This window comes from Aureococcus anophagefferens, assembly GCF_000186865.1.
Source record: "Aureococcus anophagefferens unplaced genomic scaffold AURANscaffold_31, whole genome shotgun sequence".
NCBI lineage: Eukaryota > Pelagophyceae > Pelagomonadales > Pelagomonadaceae > Aureococcus > Aureococcus anophagefferens.
This window is the reverse complement of record NW_008705590.1, coordinates 436,607-456,909: the sequence shown is the minus strand read 5'-3', so window position 1 is coordinate 456,909 and position 20,303 is coordinate 436,607. Positions and strand designations below refer to the sequence as shown.

The 20,303-nt window shown below is 73.6% G+C and overlaps 5 protein-coding genes across 5 annotated transcripts in view; 3 read left to right on the top strand and 2 right to left on the bottom strand.

Annotated features, from left to right (window-relative positions):
• Positions 1–2,547: 2,547 nt before the first annotated feature.
• On the bottom strand, positions 2,548–3,488 carry AURANDRAFT_69957 (hypothetical protein; the record flags this gene model as incomplete). The annotated part of the gene is made up of 1 exon (XM_009042457.1): positions 2,548–3,488. One exon carries the CDS (start codon positions 3,253–3,255, stop codon positions 2,581–2,583), a length of 675 nt encoding a protein of 224 aa, XP_009040705.1.
• Positions 3,489–7,071: 3,583 nt separating this feature from the next.
• AURANDRAFT_9483 (hypothetical protein) lies at positions 7,072–7,284 on the top strand (the record flags this gene model as incomplete). The annotated part of the gene is made up of 1 exon (XM_009042460.1): positions 7,072–7,284. A coding segment is annotated over one exon (213 nt), but the record flags the coding sequence as incomplete, so codon positions are not given.
• A 1,455-nt stretch (positions 7,285–8,739) lies between these two features.
• Positions 8,740–9,099, top strand: AURANDRAFT_5945 (hypothetical protein; the record flags this gene model as incomplete). The annotated part of the gene is made up of 1 exon (XM_009042461.1): positions 8,740–9,099. A coding segment is annotated over one exon (360 nt), but the record flags the coding sequence as incomplete, so codon positions are not given.
• Positions 9,100–11,507: 2,408 nt separating this feature from the next.
• Positions 11,508–12,104, top strand: AURANDRAFT_12476 (hypothetical protein; the record flags this gene model as incomplete). The annotated part of the gene is made up of 1 exon (XM_009042462.1): positions 11,508–12,104. A coding segment is annotated over one exon (597 nt), but the record flags the coding sequence as incomplete, so codon positions are not given.
• Positions 12,105–19,633: 7,529 nt separating this feature from the next.
• Positions 19,634–20,303, bottom strand: part of AURANDRAFT_67115 (hypothetical protein) — a gene marked incomplete at both ends in the record, with an annotated part of 1,217 nt that continues 547 nt past the window's right edge. Inside the window, one exon of the mRNA XM_009042456.1 lies at positions 19,634–20,272. Within this exon, the coding sequence (XP_009040704.1) occupies positions 19,634–20,272 (639 nt within the window). The remainder of the gene's footprint in view (positions 20,273–20,303) is intronic.

Genomic DNA, 20,303 nt, shown 5'->3' with positions numbered 1-20,303 from the left:
CTTCGACAGCTTCAGGTCCCGCGGCCACTTGCCCGAGTAGCCCCGCGGCGGCCAGGCCTTGCCCAGGCCCTCGAGCTCCGCGTGGACGTTGACCGTCGACGACCGGTAGACGCCGGTCACCAAGGCGTCCTCGCACGCGAGCTGGCAGCACGCGAGGCAGCCCGGGTCCGCGAGGACGCCCGGCGTCGCCAGCGTCGCGAAGACCACAAAGTCGCAGGCGCCGCGGCCCTCGAGGAGCTCGCCGTGGAGCAGGGGCACGTCGCTCCGGCCCTTGTGCTGCGCGTCGAGCGGCGCCATCGTCGGCTGCCCGAGCGACAGGTTGTCCTCGAGCATCGTCAGCGCGTTGCGCCGCAGGAGCTCGCCGGAGCCGCCGACGATCAGCAGGACGTGCTTGAGCACGTTCTTCACGAGCGTGCCGACGACGGGCACGTAGTCCGCGAACACCGCGCCGACGGATCGGAACGGCTCGTCGTACGTCCGCAGCGACTGCTGCGCCAAGCGCGCGAACTTGGGCTCGCTGGACCCGCGCGCGCAGGCGTGGGCCGCGGCGTAGAGCGAGCAGACGAGCCGCCGGTCGTCGACCATGCCCGCCAGCGCGACGACCCGGACGAAGGCCGAGAAGAGCGCGACGAACGCGCGCGACGACTCGCGGCCGACCGTCAAATCCCAGCACGCGAGCTGCGCGGCCATGGCCTTCAGGGTGGCCGCGTGGACGGCGACGTGGGCCTCGAGGTCCAGGAAGAGCTCGTAGGCGTACTTGAGCTCGCCCATGGTCCCCGCCGCGCTCTTCTGGAACGACTCGTACCTGCGGATTCTCCCGTCGTTCGTTTTCCCCGCGGAAACGCGCGGGTTTTCCGGGCGCCGCGCCGCGCTTCGAGTCGCGGCTCAGGTCCGGCAGCTCGGGGAAGGCCTTGGTCAGCTTCGACCGCACGCCCTTCCACTCGGGCTCCTTGAGCGCCTTGAACCGCTTCTCCTCGCTCCGCAGCTGCTCCGAGAGGCGGTGCGTCCGGGCCATGAGGCCCTCGGCGGAGTCGAGGAGCACGACGACGCGCTCCGCGAAGCGCTCGGGCTCCACGGACGAGTCGAGCATCTTGGCGGCCGCGTTCGCGCCCTCGATGGCCGGCCTGCGGCGGCGCGGGCGCGAGCTGATCGAGCTGCCACAAAATTATCACAAATTACTAGTAGAAATCCCTCGTCCGCGGCCGGGAGATGCAGCCCGGCATGGGATAAAAATTGGGCATAAAATCTGACGGCGATGCGAGGCTTCCTGCTCCTCCTCGTGGTGAGAACCGCGGCCTACAAGAAGGCCTACAAGATCGTCGTCTTCAAGGAGTCGCGGACCGGGAGCACGTGGATGGCCGACATGCTGGCCCACGAGCCGGCGGTGGCGTACTTCGAGCACGAGGCGAACAACTGCTTCAATAAGAAAGTCCAGGTGGATCCGTCCCGCGTGCGGAGCGACACGCTGCGCACGTTCCTCGGCATCCTCGGCGCGCCGCGCTGCAACATGACCTGCAGGGCCTACGACGACGCGGGCGTGCCGACGTTCGCCGTCGCCGCCGCCGAGGACCCGCGCGCGCGGCCGGGCTGCCTCGCGGGCAAGATCGTGGGCTTCGACGTCGCCGCGGAGCACCTCCTGCGGCAGAACGCGGCGCCGCTCACCTGGCGCGGCGACTGGCCCCGGCTGCTGCGCCTGCCGGACGTGACGCCCGTGGTCTACGCGCGGTCGAACCTCGTCAAGCGCAAGGTCAGCAACGTCCACGCCGACGTGCTCCAGAAGTTCTGCTGGGGCACGCACAAGGTCGTCACCGCCAAAGCCCGCGAGTGCTACGAGGAGCACCGCGCGGAGCAGGGCAGGAAAAGAGAGCGAAAGTCCCAACTTCAAAGGCTCATATCTCGGCCGTTTTCCACTCGTTTTGGCTGATTTTTGGACGAGCGATCGTCTCTCGGAACGGTCTCGAAGCGTGGATGTTTTTTTTTCCGGAACGCGCGCGCGCGGAACACTCACGTTGAAGCGACATTGAATCAGTGCTGCCCAGGCGCGGAGCTCGAGAAGCCGCTCGCGCTCCACGCGGGCAAGCTCGCCGCGGGCGCGCACGGCGACGCGCTCAAGTGGTCTTCGCTCCTCGACAACGTCACGGAGGCCGCCGGCGGGGCGCGGCCCTTCGTCATGTACTACGAGGCGCTCCAACTGGACCCGAAGGCGGAGATCGAGCGCCTCTTCGCGGCCGTCGGGCTCGGCGGCAAGGGCGAGCCCGTGCCCGAGGTCCTCGCCCGGTCGACGTCCGTCAAGATCACGAGCGACGACCTGCGGCGGAGCGTGGCGAACTTCGACGACGTCGCCTTGGAGCTCGACGCGCTCGACCCGTGCCTCGCGGCGCAGTTCCGCGACGCGGACTCGGCCGTCTTCGCGGACCTGTGCCTGCCGGGGAACCGGCGCGTGCCCTGGGAGCCCTAAGGCGCGCCGGTCCGGACGAGGCGGGGCGCGGGCGCCGCGCGTGGCGCCGCCGCGCGCGACCGAGCGACGCGCGAATCTGCGCGGCCGAGCCCGGTCGTCACATCTTAGGCCGCGGGCGCGCCCTAGCGCGGCGAGAAGAGCTTGCCGAAGAAGCCCGAGACGACGGCGCAGGGGTTGGCGCGCTTCGGCGCGGCGATGTGGGGGTACCAGCCCTCGAGGACGGCGACCATCTCCGCGTGCGCGGCGTCGACGTCGCCGTTGACGACGTAGGCGTCGAAGGGCTTCTCGGCGTGGCCGTCGAGGGGGTGGGCGAAGGCCATCTCGACCTCGGCGTTGCCCATGCGCTTGAGCACCTTCTCCTCCGTCTCCGTGCCGCGGCCCCGGAGCCGCGCCTCGAGCGCCGCCATGTCCGGCGCCTCGATCCACATGTACTTGCAGTCCATGCCGCACTTCTTCACGAGCTGCACGCCCTGGACGTCGATGTCGAGGATGCAGATCTTGCCCGCGGCCTGCACGGCCTCGACGGCCGCTTTGGACGTGCCGTAGTAGTTGCCGTGGACGTTCGCGGACTCGATGAAGAGGCCCGCGTCGATGTCGCGCTTCACGGAGGCGACGTCGCTGAAGTGGTAGTGCTCGCCGTCGACCTCGCCGGGCCGCGGCGACCGCGTCGTGTGGCTCACGGAGAAGCCGAAGGACGCGGCGTCGTAGGCCATGAGCTTCGCGATGAGCGTCCCCTTTCCCGCGCCGCTGCAGCCGGCGATGACGAGGGGCGGGAAGTAGGAGGCCATAGCTACCATCGAGGGCGGCACGAGGGCCGGCGGATGTCCTCGAGCGGCGTCGGTGTCCTCACCTCGCCACTTGATGGTCGAGCCGCAACATGAGCTTGCGCGGCAGGGGGTCGGCTCGCCTGCCTGCCGATGCGCTAAGGATAGCGCCTAGCACACCCGGCCAGCGCCAGCCAGGAGGCGTCTCGCCGCCTCGAGAGATGCGTCGCGCCCTTCGGTAGGCCCTACCGGATGGGATGGTGTGGCCATCGCCGAATCGCCTCGTGAGACTTGTGGTAACGCAGCCGGGAAGGAGCCGGCTCTCTCTCACAAAGCAGCTCGGGTGGACGCGGACTGGAGGTGCGAACGGGGCGTCCGAACGTCCGAGCGGCGGCGCGCCTGGCTCGTGGACGGACGTTCGAACACCCTCGCCTCAAAACTCCGAGCTCCGGCGGCGCGCCATCGCCGCCGCGCCCCGTTCTCGGCGCGTTCCTCGAAAAGCTTTCGGTGCCCCGCCCCATGTCGGGCTTCGACGCCAAGCAGCCCTTCGCGGCGCCGGACGCCATGGTGACGACGGCCGACGCCGGCGCCGGCGGCGCGCCGTCCGCCGCGCCCGTGCCCGCGGCCGGCGGCGCCGCGGCCGGCGGCGCCGCGGCGGCGAACGGCGCGCGACGGCGGAACCGGACCAACTACCGGTGTTCCAAGTGCGGGCAGCCGAAGCGCGGCCACATCTGCCCGTACCAGCCGCGCGTGCTCCGCGCCGACGGCGAGACGCCGCCGGACATGAAGACCGTCGCGACGCAAGTCGAGATCGACGAGCGGCTCGTCGTCCGGCACCTCCACCTGCCCCAGCAGGGCTACCCGGAGTCCTACGGCGAGGCGCCCGCCGTCATGCCGCCCATGCCGCTCTTCGACGCCGGCGGCGGGCTGCCCATGCAGTTCGCGGGGCACCCCGTCGCCATGCCGCCGCAGGCGGCCCACTTCCAGGCGCCGCCGCCGCCGCCGATGCCCTGAGTCTTGTTTCTCCGCTCCGGACCATGTAACCAACTTACTATTTTACGCGCGACTTCTCTGTTGTTTTGAGCTTGGCTCGTCGCGCGGCGGCGCGTCGTGGCGGCGTTCACGGTCGGAAGGCGCGGCCTATTCTGACTCGCGCCGGGCGGCTGCGGCACGGCACGCGTCGGTGCAGCGGGTCTGGCCTTTAGTTTTCGCGCGTAGCTCGTCCCAGGCGCGTTCGGAGGCGCCGCGATCCTATGTTGAACCTGATTTGCACCAGGCTTGCAGTGCTTGTAACGCGATGCTCGCAATAAAAACTCGAGCATCGTCGTAGCAGATTTCGCGCAGGAACTGGTCGTCACGCGACCCAGCCGACGCGTCGCGCGTCGTCGCAAATCGTAGCAGACCGCGCGCAGGAACTGTCACGCGACCAGCCGACGCGTCGTCGATGAAATTGCTCCTCCTCCTCCCGGCAGCGGCCCTGCAGCCGGGCCGCCAGCGCTACACCACGCCGCCTCGGTGCGCGCTGGACTGCTGCGAGTGGCAGGCGCAGCACTGCGCGACGACCTACGGCCGCGTCGTCGACTGGTACGAGGGCGACGGCGTCGCGGACGTCGGGAACTGGGGCGTGGCCTACGACGACTACGAGGCCTTCGTCGACGAGGTCGCGCCGCGCCTGGGCCTCGCGGCCGGCGACGCCGTCTTCGAGAGCGCCGTGGGCGCCGGCTGGCTCCTGCGCGGGCTCCGGCGGCGCCTCGGCGCGCTGCGCGTCGCGGGCAACGACGTGTCGTCCGCGGCGCTCGACGAGGCGCGCCGCGCGCTCCCCGATGGTGTTTTCTGCGTCGGCGACTCGCTGAACCTGTCCTGGGTGCCGCGCCGTTCCTACGACGCGGCGCTCTGCGGCTACGTGGAGGCGGGCGCGGCGACGGGGAAGGCCGAGGCGGAGCTGACGGGCCGCTGGGTGCGGGAGATGGCGCGACTCGTCAAGCCGGGCGGCGTCGTCTTCGTCGGCAACATCCGCCCGCCGCGCGCGGAAGCGGACGCCGGCGCGGGCCTGTACCTGAAGCCGCCGCCCGGCGCCGAGCCGGCGGAGGAGGTCACGCGGGCCTGGTGGCGCGAGGCCGCGGCGTCGGACGCCTACGGCTGGGGCGTCGACGCCGCGGCGACGGAGCTCGTCGACCTCCGGAGCCCGACGCTCATCCGCGAGTGGGGACCGCGCTACTCCGTCGTCATGCGCAAGGCCGTCGTAACTTGAGCCTACTTTGCTTGTCTCGCCAGTGCACGGCGCGCGGGCCTCCGCCACTTCCTCCGCCGCGGCCACGGCCAAGTTTAAGGCCAAGTTAAGACCCTCGAAGTAGCTTCGCGCGGCGCGACGGCGACGTAAAGAAGGAGGAGAGGGTATTTGGCACGTTGGTCGCGAAGGCTGCCGCCGCAGGCTCACGCTCTAGGCTCACGCCGAGGACACACCACCAACATCGACACTTCCTTGACGTTGCCGTAGCTCGCGGCAAAGCTTATGATTGTAGTACAGAAACGCAGTGCCATGGTCGTCGCCGCCGCTTCCCTGGCCGCCTGGGCGCGCCCGGCAACCACAAAAACGTCCGCCGAGAAACCCCCGCTGCGCTGGGTGCGGCCCTTCGTCGCCGTCAACGGCGCCATCGTCGCCGTCGCCGTCGCCGCGGCGTGGCTCGAGCGGCAGCTGCGGGGCGCGGCGCCGCCGCCGCTGGCGCGGGCCTACGCGGCCTGCGTCGTCGCCTGCGCCTGCCGCGACGCCGCCGTCGTGCTGTTCCTCGAGTTCGCGACGCGCGGCCGCGAGCGCATCGGCGGGCGCGCGCCGCCGCCGGCCGCCGCGCGCCGGTCCGCGTGGCTCAAGCTCTGCTTCGTCGCCGCGCCCGTCGACGGCGCCGTGCTCCTCGCCGCGCGCGCCGCGGGCCTCGTCGCCGCCGCGGGCGCGCGCAGCGGCCCCGCGGCGTTCGTCGCGGTGTCTTTTTGCTTCGAGGTCGCCTTCGACCTCGGCCACTACGGCGCGCACCGCGCCTGCCACGCGGCGGGCGGCGGCGCCCTGGCGCGGTTCCTGCGCCGGAGCCACGCGACGCACCACGGCGCCCACGGCGCGCACGGCCTCGGCCCGGTGCTCGCGTACGAGCAGTCGCCGACGGACCTCGTCGCGTGCAACGCGCTGCCCGCCCTCGCGGCCCTCGGCGCCCTCGCGGCCGCGCGGGGCCGGCCCCTGGCCGCCGGCGACGCCGCGCTGCTCTGGGCCTACAAGGCCTACGTCGAGGTCGCGGGCCACTGCGGCTGCCACAGCGACGCGACGTCGTTCCCCCAGTGCGTCTGGCTGCCGCGCCTCCTCGGCATCGCCCTCACGACGCGGGACCACGACGCGCACCACACGCGCCCGAAGGCCTGCAACTTCGCCAAGCGCTTCACGCTCTGGGACCGCGCGTTCGGCACGCTCGCGCCGCGGTGAGCGCGCGTCGCCCCTTCGTCCGAGCCGAGTAACGGCGCGTTTCTCGCGGTTTCGGCTAATTTTTGCGTGCGCTGGGCCCGCGCGTCTGGCGCTGGACGTCGGCGCCCACGCGCTGAGCGCTGCACCATGCGCTGCATCGCCAACCTTCAGCTGCCACAGCCCGCGAGGCGCTGGATGCGAGCTGGCCAGTCTCGACGCTCCCGGCGGCGCCAGTGACCATGGGCGCGAACGAATCCTCCCTCGAGGGCGACGCCATGGCGCAGGAGGCGGACGACTCGTCGTCGTCGCTGTCGGCGACGGGGGCCGCGAGCGCCTACGACGCGCCTCCCGAGCCTCCCGAAGCCGAAGCCCCGGCCGAGGCGGCGACGAGCCCCGGCGACGAGCCGCCGGAGCTCCTCTGTCCCATCACGCTGTCCATGATGGGCGACCCCGTCGTCGCCAACGACGGCCACTCCTACGAGCGCGCGGCCATCGCGACGTGGCTCGCGACCCACGACACGTCGCCGCGGACGCGCGAGCCGATGGGCGGCGCGAACCTCGTGCCGAACCACGCGCTCCGCGCCCAGATCGGCGAGTGGCGCGCGGCGCGGGGCCTGCCGGCCATGCCCGAGCGGTGGATCCCGCCCGCGGCGCCCGCGCCCGCGGCCGCGGCGACGCGCGCCGCGGCGCCGCAGCCCCGGAGCGGCGGCGTCGGCGCGCTGCACCTGTCCAACGAGCGCGCGGCCGTCGTCTGCCGCGCCATCACGGGCGTGCTCGCGCACTCGCCCCAGCTGCGCACGCGCCTCGGCCTCGGGAGCGTGCCGCCGCACGCGGCGCCGCGCGTCGTGCTCCAGCGGCCGCACCTCGTGAGCGCGCTGGCGGACCACGCGCGCGACGTGCCGGAGATGCAGCACTGGGCCGCCATCCTCGGGCGGCTCCACGCGCAGCAGCGGCGCGCGCTCCAGCTCGCGCGCGCCGCGGGCCGCGGCTCGCGCCGCGGCGCGGGCCAGCCCGGGTCGCCGCCGTCGCCGGGGTCGCCGCGGCCCGCGCCCGCGCCCGCGCCGCCGTCGACGAGCCCCCGGGCGTCGCCGCGGTCGTCGGCCGACGCCGCCGCGCCCGGCGCCGAGGAGGCGGCCGCGCGGCTCCGGGCCGCGCGCGGCGCCGTCGCCGCGCTCCGCCGGGACGACGCCGACGCGATGCTCGACGCGCTGCGGCCCGTCGGCGAGCATCGCGTGCTCCACGAGCTCCGCGTCGACGCGCTCGGCGGCGACGGCCTGCTCCACGCGGCGGCGCTGAACGGCGCGGCGCGGTGCTGCGCGGCGCTGCTCGGCGATTTCCGGTTCCCCCTCGACGGGCCGTCGCTCCGCGACGGCGCGCTGCCGCTCCACCTCGCGGCCGCGGGCGCGTCGCGGGCCGTCGTCGCGCTCTTACTGGACCGCGGCGCGGACGCGAACGCGCGGTCCAGGGGCGCGAGCCCCGTCGACGCCGCGCCGCCGACGCGCCTCGTCGCCGCGGCGGACTCGACGCCCCTGCACCACTGCGCGCTGAGCCCGCTGCCGGGCCGGCCGGGCATCGTCGACGCGCTGTTGAGGGCGGGCGCGGACCCGCACCGCCGCGACGAGCACGGGTCGACGCCGCTCCACGTCGCCTGCAGCCGCGGGGCCGTCGACGCCGCGCGCGCGCTCCTCGCGGCCGCGGCGCGCGCGCCCCTCGACGGCGCGGCGCCGCGCGCGCGCGGCGTCGCGCCCGAGGACGCCGCGACGCCCTACGCGGACCGCCGCGACTACGTCGAGCGCTTCTCGCCGCTCCACCGCGTCGTGGGCTGCGCGCGGCCGCCGGACTTCGACCCCGCGCCCCTCGTGCCCGACCTGGTCGCCGGGGGCGCGGACCCGGACGCCTACAGCCGCCGGGGCCTCGCGCCGGCGCACGTCGCCGCGGAGCGCGGGAAGGCGCGCGCGCTCGCGGCGCTGCTCCGCGCGGGCGCGGACCCGGCCCTGCCCCAGCGGGGCGGCTGCCACGAGACCTGCGTCCACCTCGCCGTGCGCCACAAGCGCCTCGACGCGCTGCGGGCGCTCCTCGACGTCGTCGGCCGCGCGCCGGCCGTCGTCGACGCGCGCACGACCGACGGGTCGACGCCGCTGCACCTCGCGGCGGCCGTGGGCAGCCGCGAGGCGACGGAGGCGCTGTTGGATGCCGGCGCGGACGCGACGGCGCGGACGCTCGACGGCGACTCGCCGCTGCACGTGGCCGCGTGGACGAACGCGCTCCCCGTCGCGGAGGCGCTCCTCGCGCGCGGCGCGGAGGTCGACGCCGTCAAGCGCGACGGGTCGACGCCGCTCCACCTCTGCGCGAGCCGGGGCCTCTACGGCATGGTGACGATCCTCCTCGAGGCCGGCGCGGACAAGCGGAAGACGACGGTCTCCGGGTCCACGCCCGCGGACCGCGCGGCGCTCTTCCGCGACGACCGCCTCGTGCGGTCCCTGTCCTAACTTAGCGGAGGGCCTGGACGAGCGTGAAGCTCCGGTCGCCGGCGCCCCGGGCCTCCGCGCTCGTCGCGAGCGCGAGCGGCCGCCGCGCGGCGTCGCCCTCGCCGAAGACGAGGTGGGGCCGCTCGCGGCGGTTGAAGGTCGCCGACGTGTTGTCCGCGAGCCGGACGACGTTCGTGTAGGCGAGGCCGCCGTAGTGCCAGGCGAGGCCGTCCTCGCTGAACGCGTGGACGCCCACGAGCATGGGGTCCGCGCCCATGTGGGGCCCCTCGAGGTTGTGGAGGAGCGCGTGGAAGCGGTCCTCGCCGTCCTGGTAGATGAAGGGGTCCTCGACGTCGGGCTTGCCGGGCAGGCCGCTCGCGCCCTCGACGCCGTGGACCCACGCCGACGCGTTCCGCCAGTCGGCCGCGAACGCGGACATGGAGCCGCCGCGCGACATGCCGTAGGCGCTGCCGTTGGACCTATGGGGCGACCTCCCCCCTTTTCGACGCGCGCGCATACGACGCCGGAGCCGCGCGCGATCCAGACGCTCGGGTTCTCCCCGCGCGTCGCGTCGGGGAAGAGCGGCCGGCTCGTCCAGGGGCCCGCGGGTCCGTCGGCGAAGAGCAGCGTGGGCACCTGGGGGTGGCAGTCGTTGCCCGGGATGGCGCCGCAGCCGCAGCCGGCGACCGTCGTGCCGTCGACGCAGTCGCAGCTCGGGAACGACGCGTTCAATTGCCCCGCGACCGCGACGAGGACGATTTCGCCCGTCGGCGCGCGCGACACCACGGGCTCGTGGGCGAAGGGCGGGATGACGTAGCCCGCGGCGCCGTCCTTGACGTAGGGCCCGGCGACGTCCGCCGCCGTCGCGTGGACGACGCCCGAGTTGAGGATGTACGACCTGGGCAGCACAAGAGTGATTCAACGTCGCTTCAACGTGAGTGTTCCGCGCGCGCGCGTTCCGGAAACAGCATCCACGCTTCGAGACCGTTCCGAGAGATGATCGCTCGTCCAAAAGTCAGCCAAAACGAGTGGAAAATGGCCGAGATCGGAGCCTTTGAAGTTGGGAATTTCGCTCTCTTTTGCTGCCCTGTGTACGACGAGATGCCGCAGTGGTTCGCGAGCTCCGAGGCCCAGAGGTGCCAGGTGCCGTCGATCTGGAGGATGCCCCCGCCCCAGCTCGACATGTTCGCGCCGCCCTCCACGGGGTCGAAGCCCAGGACGGCGCCGTCGACGTCCTCGAAGTCGAGCGACTCGCAGCGGGGGCCCGTCCAGCCGCCGTCGCACTCGCAGACGGGATGCGGCAGGTCCGACGGCGCGACGCAGGCGCCGTTGAGGCTGCAGTCGAGGGCCGAGGCGCAGGGCAGGTCGAGGATGCCCGCGTCGACGTGGTCCTGCGCGAGGGGCAGCCACGCGCGGTCGACGTGGCCGTAGCATTTGCCCCGGAGCGTCTCGTTGGCGTGCGCGTCGGCGTAGCGCGTGTAGCTCCGGCAGGCCGTGCCGTTGGCGGCGGAGAGGGCCGCGCAGAGGGCCCCGCAGGCGTCGAGGGAGTCCGAGGGGCCCAGGTGCTTGACCCACGCCGAGTCGACGCCCGTGGCGACGACGGCGCGCGACTGGGCGGAGTTGATGTTCGACGCGTTCGCGACCGTGGCGCCCGTGGGCGTTCGGACGAGGCCCTTGGGGTCCACGACGTGGGCGGAGGCCGCGGAGGCTAGGATCATGATGAGCGCGAACATCGTGAAAAGCGGCCCCTTGAACAATTCTTGAACGTTCAATATAGGGCCTAGTTAATTTCTAATTGGGCTGCCCAGCGCCTCGATGGACCTCGATCGTTAGCTCGAGCATCATTTGGTTTCGATCGTTCGGCTGGCCGCCAATAGATCGAGACCATGACCGACGACCTCTCCGTGGGCAGCGGGTCGAGCAAGGGCGGCGCCTTCGACGCGTCGTCGCCGGCGCCCGCGCAGAAGGCGAACCTGGACATCTCCTTCGCCGCCGCCGCCGGCGCGGGCCTCGAGAAGGTGTCGGGCGCGGCGAAGAGCAAGGCCATCGGCATGAAGATGGAGAAGATGGTCTACCAGGAGATCGGCCGCGTCGTGCAGCCGCCGAGCGCGCCCGCGGAGACGTCGCCGGCGAAGCCGCGGGAAAAAAAGTGCCACCAGTGCGACCGGCCCTACGGCGACGACGCGAACTTCTGCGCCGGCTGCGGCGCGAACCTCAAGGAGCCCTCGAAGAAGAAGAAGGACGGCTCGCCGAGCCGCAAGGGCCACCGCCGCGGGTCGTCCAAGGGCAAGCCCGCCGACGAGTTCCCGAACAAGGCCTACAACGGCGAGCTGCCCGAGCCGCCGCCGGCGCACCTCGCGCGCGCGGGCAAGTACGAGGGCCAGCTCGACGACGGCGTGCGCCACGGCCACGGGAAGTGCGTCTTCCCGACGGGCGACGTCTACGAGGGCGCGTTCCGCAACGGCATGCGCCACGGCGCGGGCGTCTACACGTACAAGCGGCGGCCGGGCAAGCAGCGGCAGCGCGTCTACGAGGGCGAGTGGCGGCGGTCGAAGCGCCACGGCGAGGGCAAGGAGACCTGGGAGGACGGCACGGTCTACGAGGGCGCCTTCGCCGACGACGCGTTCCACGGCCTCGGCACGTACCGGACGCCCTTCGCCAAGTACCGCGGCAACTTCGAGGCCGGCTACAAGTCGGGCCAGGGCTCCGTGGTCTACTACAAGTCCAAGGACACCTACGACGGCGAGTGGCGCCGGAACCGCTTCCACGGCGTCGGCACGTACTACTGGGGCAACAACACCAAGTACGAGGGGCAGTGGGAGGACGGCGCGCGGACGGGCTTCGGCGTCTTCCTCGAGCCCAGCGGCGAGAAGCACGAGGGCCACTGGAAGAGCAACGAGAAGCACGGCGCGGGCACGACGCGCACGCGCAACGGCAAGTGCCGCGACGGCGTCTGGAAGCACGGCCGCTTCGTCGTCTGGAGCGGCAGCGAGTACTTCGGCTCGTCGTCCTCGGCCATGCACGCCGTCGGCAACAAGCTCGGCGGCGACCGCCTCAAGGGCGCCGACGAGAAGAAGTCCTTCGTGTGATAACGAGGCGACGCTATACACGCCGAGCTTGCTCTCTCTCTCGGCCCGCGTATACGGCTCGTTGAAAGGAAAGATGCCCTTCATCGTTGGCTTTGTTGATTAATTGCGATGCGCCTCGCAGCGGGCCACAGTCTTCAGATTGCTTTGGTGATCGATGATGGTCGCCGCGCGGTGGGCTCTGCTCGTCATACCCGTCGTCGTCGCGCGGCGGCGGCACGGCAGGGTGCGCAACGCGACGCGGCCGTGGCAGGCGAACGCGACGGCGCTGGGCGGCGCGCCGTGGCCGGCCGTGGAGCTCGGCTGCGCCCTCGAGGAGGACTTTGGCGCGCGGACGCTGCACCTCGTCGCCGCGAGCGGGCGCCGCGAGACGATCCTCGGCGACGGCGGCGGCGACGGCGGCGCCGCGCCGGGCGCGGCGCCGCTGCTCTGCGCGCGGCGCTACGACGACGTCGGGAAGCGGACCGCGCTGCTGACGATCGCCACGGACGCCGCGTACCTGCGGCCATGGGCGCTCTACGTCTGGAACAAGCTCTGCTACTGCGGCCGCGAGCGCGTCGACTTCCTCCTCTTCCTCGGCGACATCGACGCGACCGTCGCGCCGAGCCCGCGGTGCGCGCTCGGCCGCGCGAGCAACCACTGGATCAAGGCCGTCGCCGTCCACGCGGCCCTCGAGCGCGCGGGCGTCGACGAGGTGCTCGTGCTCGACGCGGACGCCGTCGTCACGCGGGCGAGCTTCCTCCGGCCGGGCCTCCTCGAGTGCTACTTCGCCTTCCTCGGCGCCGGCGTCGACGTCGCCGCGGGCACGGAGCACTACCAGGTCTTCGTCAACGCGGCCGTGCTCATGGTGCGGCGCGGCGACTGGGCGCGCGCGCTCCTCGAGCTCTGGTGGACGGACCGGTGCGGCGACAAGGACCAGCTCGTGCTCTGGCACGCGCTCTTCACGCTCTGGAGCGTCGACGCGCCGCGGCTGGCCTACGACGGGCGGCTCCTGGACTACGTGAGCCGCAACTACTCGTCCGGGAGCCTGCTGACCTACAAGCACGCGCGGCGCGTCGTCGTCTTCGACTACGTGAAGGCCGCCTGGCCCCAGTTCCTCCGCAAAGCCGCGGGCGCGCGCGGCGCGGGCCTCCACCACCTCCGCGAGGACCTGCTCCTCGAGTTCCCCCACTTCCTCATGTTCCCCATGGCGCCGACGGCGCCGCGGCCGGGCACGTGCGGCGGCGACGCGCTCCCGGCCTTCCGCGCCGTGCCCGCCAAGGGCCGGCCGGGCCCGCGCGGCGCCGGCGCGCCCTTCCTGACGCACACGAAGCACCGGCCGGCCTTCGACTGCTGCCCCGCGGGGCTCGCCGGGCCGACGGACTGCGTCGACGTGGCCCTCCCGGACGCCGAGGCGGGCGGGGACAACGTGCCGCATCGGTAAAAAAAAATTTTAAGTCGTGCGCTCAGCTGGTGGTTCACGGCGGGGCGGTACCGCCGATATTTTAGACCCCTACACGTGTACTCTAAACGGCTGCCGCGCCGTAACCCGCCGCGACGACGTCGGCTTGGCCGCGCGAGGCTCGCGCGGGCTGTTGCGCAAAAAGATATTGTCCGAAGCTCGAGCCTCGGCGCGCGCGGCGTGCGCTATTGCGGTAAAAAATGCCGACCGGGCGAGCATTGTACACGATCCTGATGACTCGTCGACGCACAAAAAAATCGGGCCCGAAGCACTGGAGCGCCGACGACGCGCCGGAGGCGCCCTCGCGCCCCCTGGAGGCGTGGCGGGCCCTCGACGCCGCGCCCGTCGACGAGATCGGCGTCGACGAATCGAAAGAGGAGCGGCCCCCCACGCCGCCCCTGTTCGACCCGCTCAAACTCCCCCCGGCGCCCCCCCGGAGCCCCCCGGCGTCCCCGCCGGCGTCCCCGGCGTCCGCCGCGGCCGAGGCGGCGCTCGCGGCCGTCGTCGTCGGCGACGTCCGCTGCTCCGGGTGCGTCGACGTCGCGAGCCGCGCGCTCGAGTCCGCGGGCCTCTTCGTCGAGCGCTACGAGGCGGACTTCGCCAAGGCGACGGCGACCTTCCACCTCCTGCGCCCCGCGGCCGCGTCCGCCGTCGACGCCGCGCTCGAGGCCGCGGGCGTCGAGCGCGACGGCGTCGCGTTCCCCGCGCCGGCGTCGCTCGCGGGCGTCGTCGAGGCCCTGCTCGCCGGGGGCGCCGTGCGGCGCTACGCCTGCCGCTGCGGCTGCGCGTCCTGCCTCTGCGCCGACCGGCCCGCGGACCCGCGCGACGCGGGCACGGACGTCGCGCTCGAGGGCCTCTGCGAGCGCCTCGAGGACCGGGGCATGGGCGACGGCCTCCGGGCCGAGGTGCTCGCGGAGGTGCTGCGGGCCCAGGGCGCGCCCGCCGCGGCGCTCCTCGACGGCTGGCGCGGCCGCCGCGTGCCCTGCGGCTGCGCGGACGGCCCGCCGGCGCGCGAGGTCACGGGCTCCGAGGCCGCGTCGCGGCTCTCGGCGTGGTCCGCGGCCGCGCGCGCGGCCGCGGCCGCGCCGCCGGAGGTCACGGCGTCCTCCGAGGCCGGCACCTGGTCCGTCGCGTCCGAGACGTCGGCCCTCGCGTCCGAGAAGTCGGGGCCCGCGGCCGCGGCGGCGAGCTCCGCGGCGACGACGCCGTCGGCCGCGGCGAGCTCGGCGTGCCCGACGCCGTCGGTCGAGCCCGCGGCGCCCGCGCCGGAGCCGGGCCACCTGCGGCAGCCGTCGGAGATCTCCGTCGTCTCCGGCGTCACGGAGGCGTCCTTCTCCGGGCACCCGCGGCGCCCGTCGGAGCCGAACTCCGGCGACTCCGGCGACTCCGCGGCCGCCGTCGCGGAGGAGGAGGCGCGGGTCACGGCCTCGGAGGCCGGGACCTTCGCGTCCCTGCCCTCGGACCCCGCGGACGCCGCGGCGTCCGAGGCCGGGACCCGGACCATCGCGTCGCTGCCCCCGGAGGCCGAGGCGCCGGACCGCGGCCACCGGCGCGGGCCGTCGGAGGTCTCCTTCGTCTCCGGCGTCACGGAGGCGTCCCTGGACGCGCCGTTCCCGGCGCCCGCGCCGCGGCCACCGCCCGACGCCTGGGTGACGGCCCGGTCGAAGCGCCGGCACCGGTCCGCGGCGGCGCTCGCCGCGCTCGCGCCGCCGGCGCCGGCCGCGCGCGCGGCGTCGCTGCCGTCGCTGGCCGTCGCCGGCGCCGCGACCGCGCCGCCGCCGCCGTCGCCCGCGTCGCCCGCGACGCCGCCGCCGGCGACGCGCGGCGGCGGCGGCGCGCGCAAGGCCCGGACGCCGCGGAAGGTCCGGTCGCCGCCCAAGGCCGCGGCGCGGGACGACGACGCCGCGCTCGACGAGGCGCTCGCGGCGGGCCAGAAGTGCCAGCGCTGGGGCTCGGCCGCGGTCGCCGCCGTCGCGGTCGTGGCGATCGCGGGCGGCCTCCTGCAGGACCTGCGGAGCGGCGCGGCGGCGCGGCGCGACCGGTGCGCGGCGTTCTACGACGTGAAGCCGGAGGCCTACGTCTCCAACTTCCACACGAAGTACGATCCCTACGCGCCGCGGAGCGCGGCGGCGTGGCGCGCGGAGTTCGCCGCCGCGTGCGCGCCCGGCGCCGGAAGCGGCGGCGCGACGTGGTGGGCGCGCGCGAGCGCGGCCTTCGCGGGCGCCCCGGGCCCCGCGCCCGACTTCCGCGCGGCCGCCGCCGCGGCGCTCGACCGCACGGACGCGGAGCTCGCGGCGACCGCGCGACGCGGCGTCGGCGACGCGGCGACCCGCGAGGCGACCCACGAGGCGACCCGCACCGTCGCCTACCTGCGCGCCGAGGCCAACCTCGAGGCCAGGGACTACGCCGCGGCGGCGCGGGACTTTGAGCTCGTCACGAGGAGCGACCCCGTCCCCGTGAATTGGGCCGCCTTCGCGGAGACGCTCCTGAGCCGCGCGGTCGCGGAGCGCCTCTCGGTCGGCGGGCCCTCGCCCAACGCGCGGGCTGCGTCGGAGCTCTGCTACTTCCTGCAGGGGTGCAAGCAGAGGACCGCCGGCGGCGCGGCGCCCTTCGTCCCCGGCGCGTCCGAGGCCGCGGACGCCGCGCTCTCGGACGCGGTCGTCCCGGCGCTCGCGTACCTCGACCGGGCCATCGAAGCGACGGTGAACAACGCGAAGGCGCGCGCCGCGATGGCGCACGTCGCCGACCGCGCGCGGCGCTTCGTCCGCGACCCGCCGGCGCGCGGCAGCCTCGCGGGCATCGCGACGCCGCCGGCGCCCCCCGGCCCCGCCAAATAAGACTCTAGACTCGTCGGTTAGGAGGCGCGCGCCTTCTTCTTCTCCTTCTTCTCCTTCTTGTGCTTCTTCCGGCCGGCGGAGACGAGCGCGCGGACGAGGCGGTCCGACGACGACGACGACGGCGCGGCCGCGGGCGCGCGGTCGCCGGGCCGGCGCGCCGCCTGGCGCGCGCGCGCGTCGTTGGACGCGGAGACGACGACGCCCGGCCGGCTCCGGGCGCAGCGGTCCCGCGTCTCCGTCGCGCGGCGCCGCAGGTCCGCGTCGCCGCGGTCCTCGCCGCCGAGCGCCGCGGCGCGCGCGAGGTCGTCGACGGCGAGCCGCGCGCGCTTCAGCGCCGCGGCGTCGTCGAGGAGCGCGTCGGGCTCGTCCAGGGTCTCCACGGCCGCGCGCGCGCGGCCCCGGAACGCGTCCGCGGACGTGTCGTCGAGCGCGACGGCGTCGGCGTAGCAGCGGATCGCGTCGCGGTGCCGGCCCGCGCGCTCGTTCGACGCGCCCCGCGCGCAGCGCGCCGCGGCCCAGAGCGCGTTCTGCGCCTCGCGCACCTCCTCGTAGAACTCGCCGGGCCTGGCGCCGTAGTCCCGCAGGACGTGGCACGCGGCCGCGTCGACGCCGCCGAGCGCCCGGCACTGCCGCGCGTACGCGTCCGGCGCGTCGAAGCGCCGGTCGCGGCGCAGCGCGTCGAGCGCGCGCCGGCCGGACTCGCCGTCGTGCCGCCCGCCGGGCGCCGACACGTGCAGCTGCGTCCAGCTCGGAAAGGCCGACGCGTCGTGGGGGGCGCTCGGCTCGTCGGAATGGAGGGCACGGAGCCGCGGCCCAAGGGCGCGGGCGCGCGAGAGCCAGTCGTCCGCCTCGCACTCGCCCTCCTCGCACTCGCCGTCCTCTCGCTGCTGCGCCCGCGAACTCGCGGTGCGCGGTGCGTCCACCTCTCGCTGCGCCCGCGGGCTTGAGTCCATTGCGTGCTGCAACAAGACACGGCAGCGGCACCTTCGACCGATCTTCGACAAGCTTGACGCTCTTGACGCGGGCTGGTGGGCTGCGTCGGCGCGTGGTCGAGCTGCGCGCGAGTTTGCGAGCAATGCGCGCGCGCGCGGTCGCGGCTATGCTGCTCGCCTCTACCGCGCTCGGCTTCGTGCCGTCGACGCACCCGCGACGACGCGCGCGCGTCGTCGGCGCGAAGCCAGAGCGAGAGCAGGAGCCGACAGAGACCGTGTACGGCGCCCATTATTGTGGGGGTGATCCATGCTCGAGCGGCTACAACGACGACCCGTTCGACGAGCAGGCGTCCAAGCCCGACGATTTCGCCGCGTTCAAGAAGCGCGTCCAAGCGATCGTCGACCGGGAGGCCGAGGACGCCGCGAGATGACCGCGGGCCAGCGTCGCTCGCGCTCGGGAGCGCCTTCGCGCCGGTCGTGTTCGCGCTCATCGGCCTCTCCGCGCCGAGCCCGGGCGCGCGAGGTCCGCGACGTGTCCGCCGTCGTCGCGACGAGGTCGTTCGTCCAGGTCGCGCTCGTGCCGCTGAATTCCTAGGCCGCGGTCCGCGCCGGCGCGCCGCCGACGGCGCGCCGCGCGTTCGCGCTCGGCGCGCTGTCGCCCTACACGAACATCGGCTCCTACTTCGGCGCGGAGTACCACGACGGCACCAAGCGCACCGTCGCGGCGCTCAACGTGACGACGGCCTTTGTCCTCACCACGGCCTACGTCCACGTCGCCACGTAGGGTAATCATCGAGGCTCCTTGAGCTCGGGAACTCGGTGCCCATCCACACAAGGGCTACTTATTTAACATACACGCTACGACCAGCGGGACGCCGGGAGCGCGTCGAGGGCGGGCGCGTCGAGGGCGGCCGCTCGAGGCGGCCGCGCTCGCGATACGCGGGGAAGAGGCCCCTCAGAGGTTGTGCTCGACGAAGGACATGTAGGCGTACTGGAGCGCCTGGACGTGCGCCAGGCCGCCCCAGCCGCGGAGCACGTGCGCGTCCGTCGCGGCGAGGAGCACAAAGCCGTAGGCCGTGAGCGCGGAGCCGAGGTACTGCGGGTGCGCGCAGCAGACGTTGAAGGGGAAGCCCGTGCACCAGGGCACGCTCATGCCGTACTTGTAGCCGTAGTACACGCCGACCTTGCCGATGCTCCGGTAGATGCCGACGTTGAGCGCCTGGCCGAGCGCGACGAGGTTGGCGCCGACGACCCACTGGAAGAGCGAGATCTCGCCCGGCCGGATCGCCGGCGCGGCGAGGAAGTAGAGGAGCGCGAAGCCGCCGCCCTGGAAGCACTTGTTGATCTTGAAGAACTTGTAGATCACGTCGACGACGTTGTCGCCGGCGCCGTAGAAGTAGGTGTCGCGCAGGACGCCGCGCGTGAAGCGGAGCCAGGCCTTCGGGTAGCACCAGACGACGGTGTAGACGACGCGCTCGACGGCGAGCATGGCGCAGGCCGCGAGGAACAGCGGCGAGGACTGGTACGCGTGCAGGTGCTTGAGCGTGTTGAGATTCCAGCGCCACGCGGCCGCGCAGCCGACCGGGTCCACGAGGCTTGAGATGGCGTAGGGCGCGACGAGCCACGCGACGAAGAGCAGCTGCAACGACCGATTCATCTTCGTCGTCGGCCGCTCCGCGTGCTTCTTGCGCTCGGGAACGTAAGGCTTGGTTGCGATTGCATCGAGATCTTGCAACGGTGCCGGCTTCCGCGCGGGCGCGAACTTCGTGCGCCGCGGCGCGAGGTGGTTGGTCGTGTCCTCAAGCGGTCGAACCATTGCAGCGAGACGTGTTCGTGCTTGTGGGTGCGTCGCAGTGCCGAAGATGCGATGAGTTCCTGATGCGAGCTTGCTTCGAAGAGTTTCGAAGAATCTGACGAGGTGCAATTTGACTTCAAGACGCCTTTCGTTACCCTCGCCGTCGCCGAAGATGCGCTCGGCGGCGTCCCGCGCCTGCTTGTTGGCGGAGCGGGCCTGGAGCGCCGTCGCCTTCTCCGTGCGGAGCTGGTGCTGCGCGACCGCGAGCTCCGTCGCGCGGCGCTCCTCGCGTTCCGCCAATTTCCGGATGGCCCCCCGCGCCGGCGCCGAAAGTCGTAACGACGCGCCCTATCTCCGTTACGCGGCGGCGGCGCGCCGGCGGGATTTGTTACAATGCAGTGCGTTCGTCAGACGAGAAAGACGAGGTCCGAGAGGCTCCGCGCGCGGCTGAGGCGGTCGGGCGAGAGCGTCGCCCAGACGCAGCGGAGGACCCGGTAGGCGAGGGCGAGCGTGAGCGCGAGGTAGAGGACCACGGGCGCGGCGACGACCGCGTAGGTCGCGGCGAAGCCGAGCGCCGCCGCGGGCCGCGACGCGGCGCCGCGGACGGGCGCGCAGGCCAGGGGCCCGGCGCCGAGGGCGCCGACGTGCAGCTCCTCCAAGGCCCAGGTGCGCTCCAGCGCGACGCGGCCCCGGTGGTCGAGCGCGCGCGCGACGAGCGTCCCGGCCTCCGCGTCGACGTCGAGCTCGCCGGCGTTGAGGCCCAGGTGGTACCGCCCCCCCGGGAGCTGGTAGGTCCAGACGAAGCGGCGGAGGATGAACTGGTGGACGACCATGGCGAAGTGCTTGAAGCGGTGCAGCGCGCGCGAGTCGTAGAAGGCCGGGTCCCGCGAGCCCCACGCGTGCGACAGCCCCGACGTCGTGAGCTCCGCGACCGCGCGCCGCCGCCCGCCGCCCTCGCAGGCGTAGGCGCTCAGCTCCGCGAAGTGGACGTCGCCGGAGACGAGGAAGGCCGTCGCGTTGTGCCGCGCGAGGGCCTCGAAGAGCCGCTGCCGTTCCGCCGGGTACTCGAACCAGCCC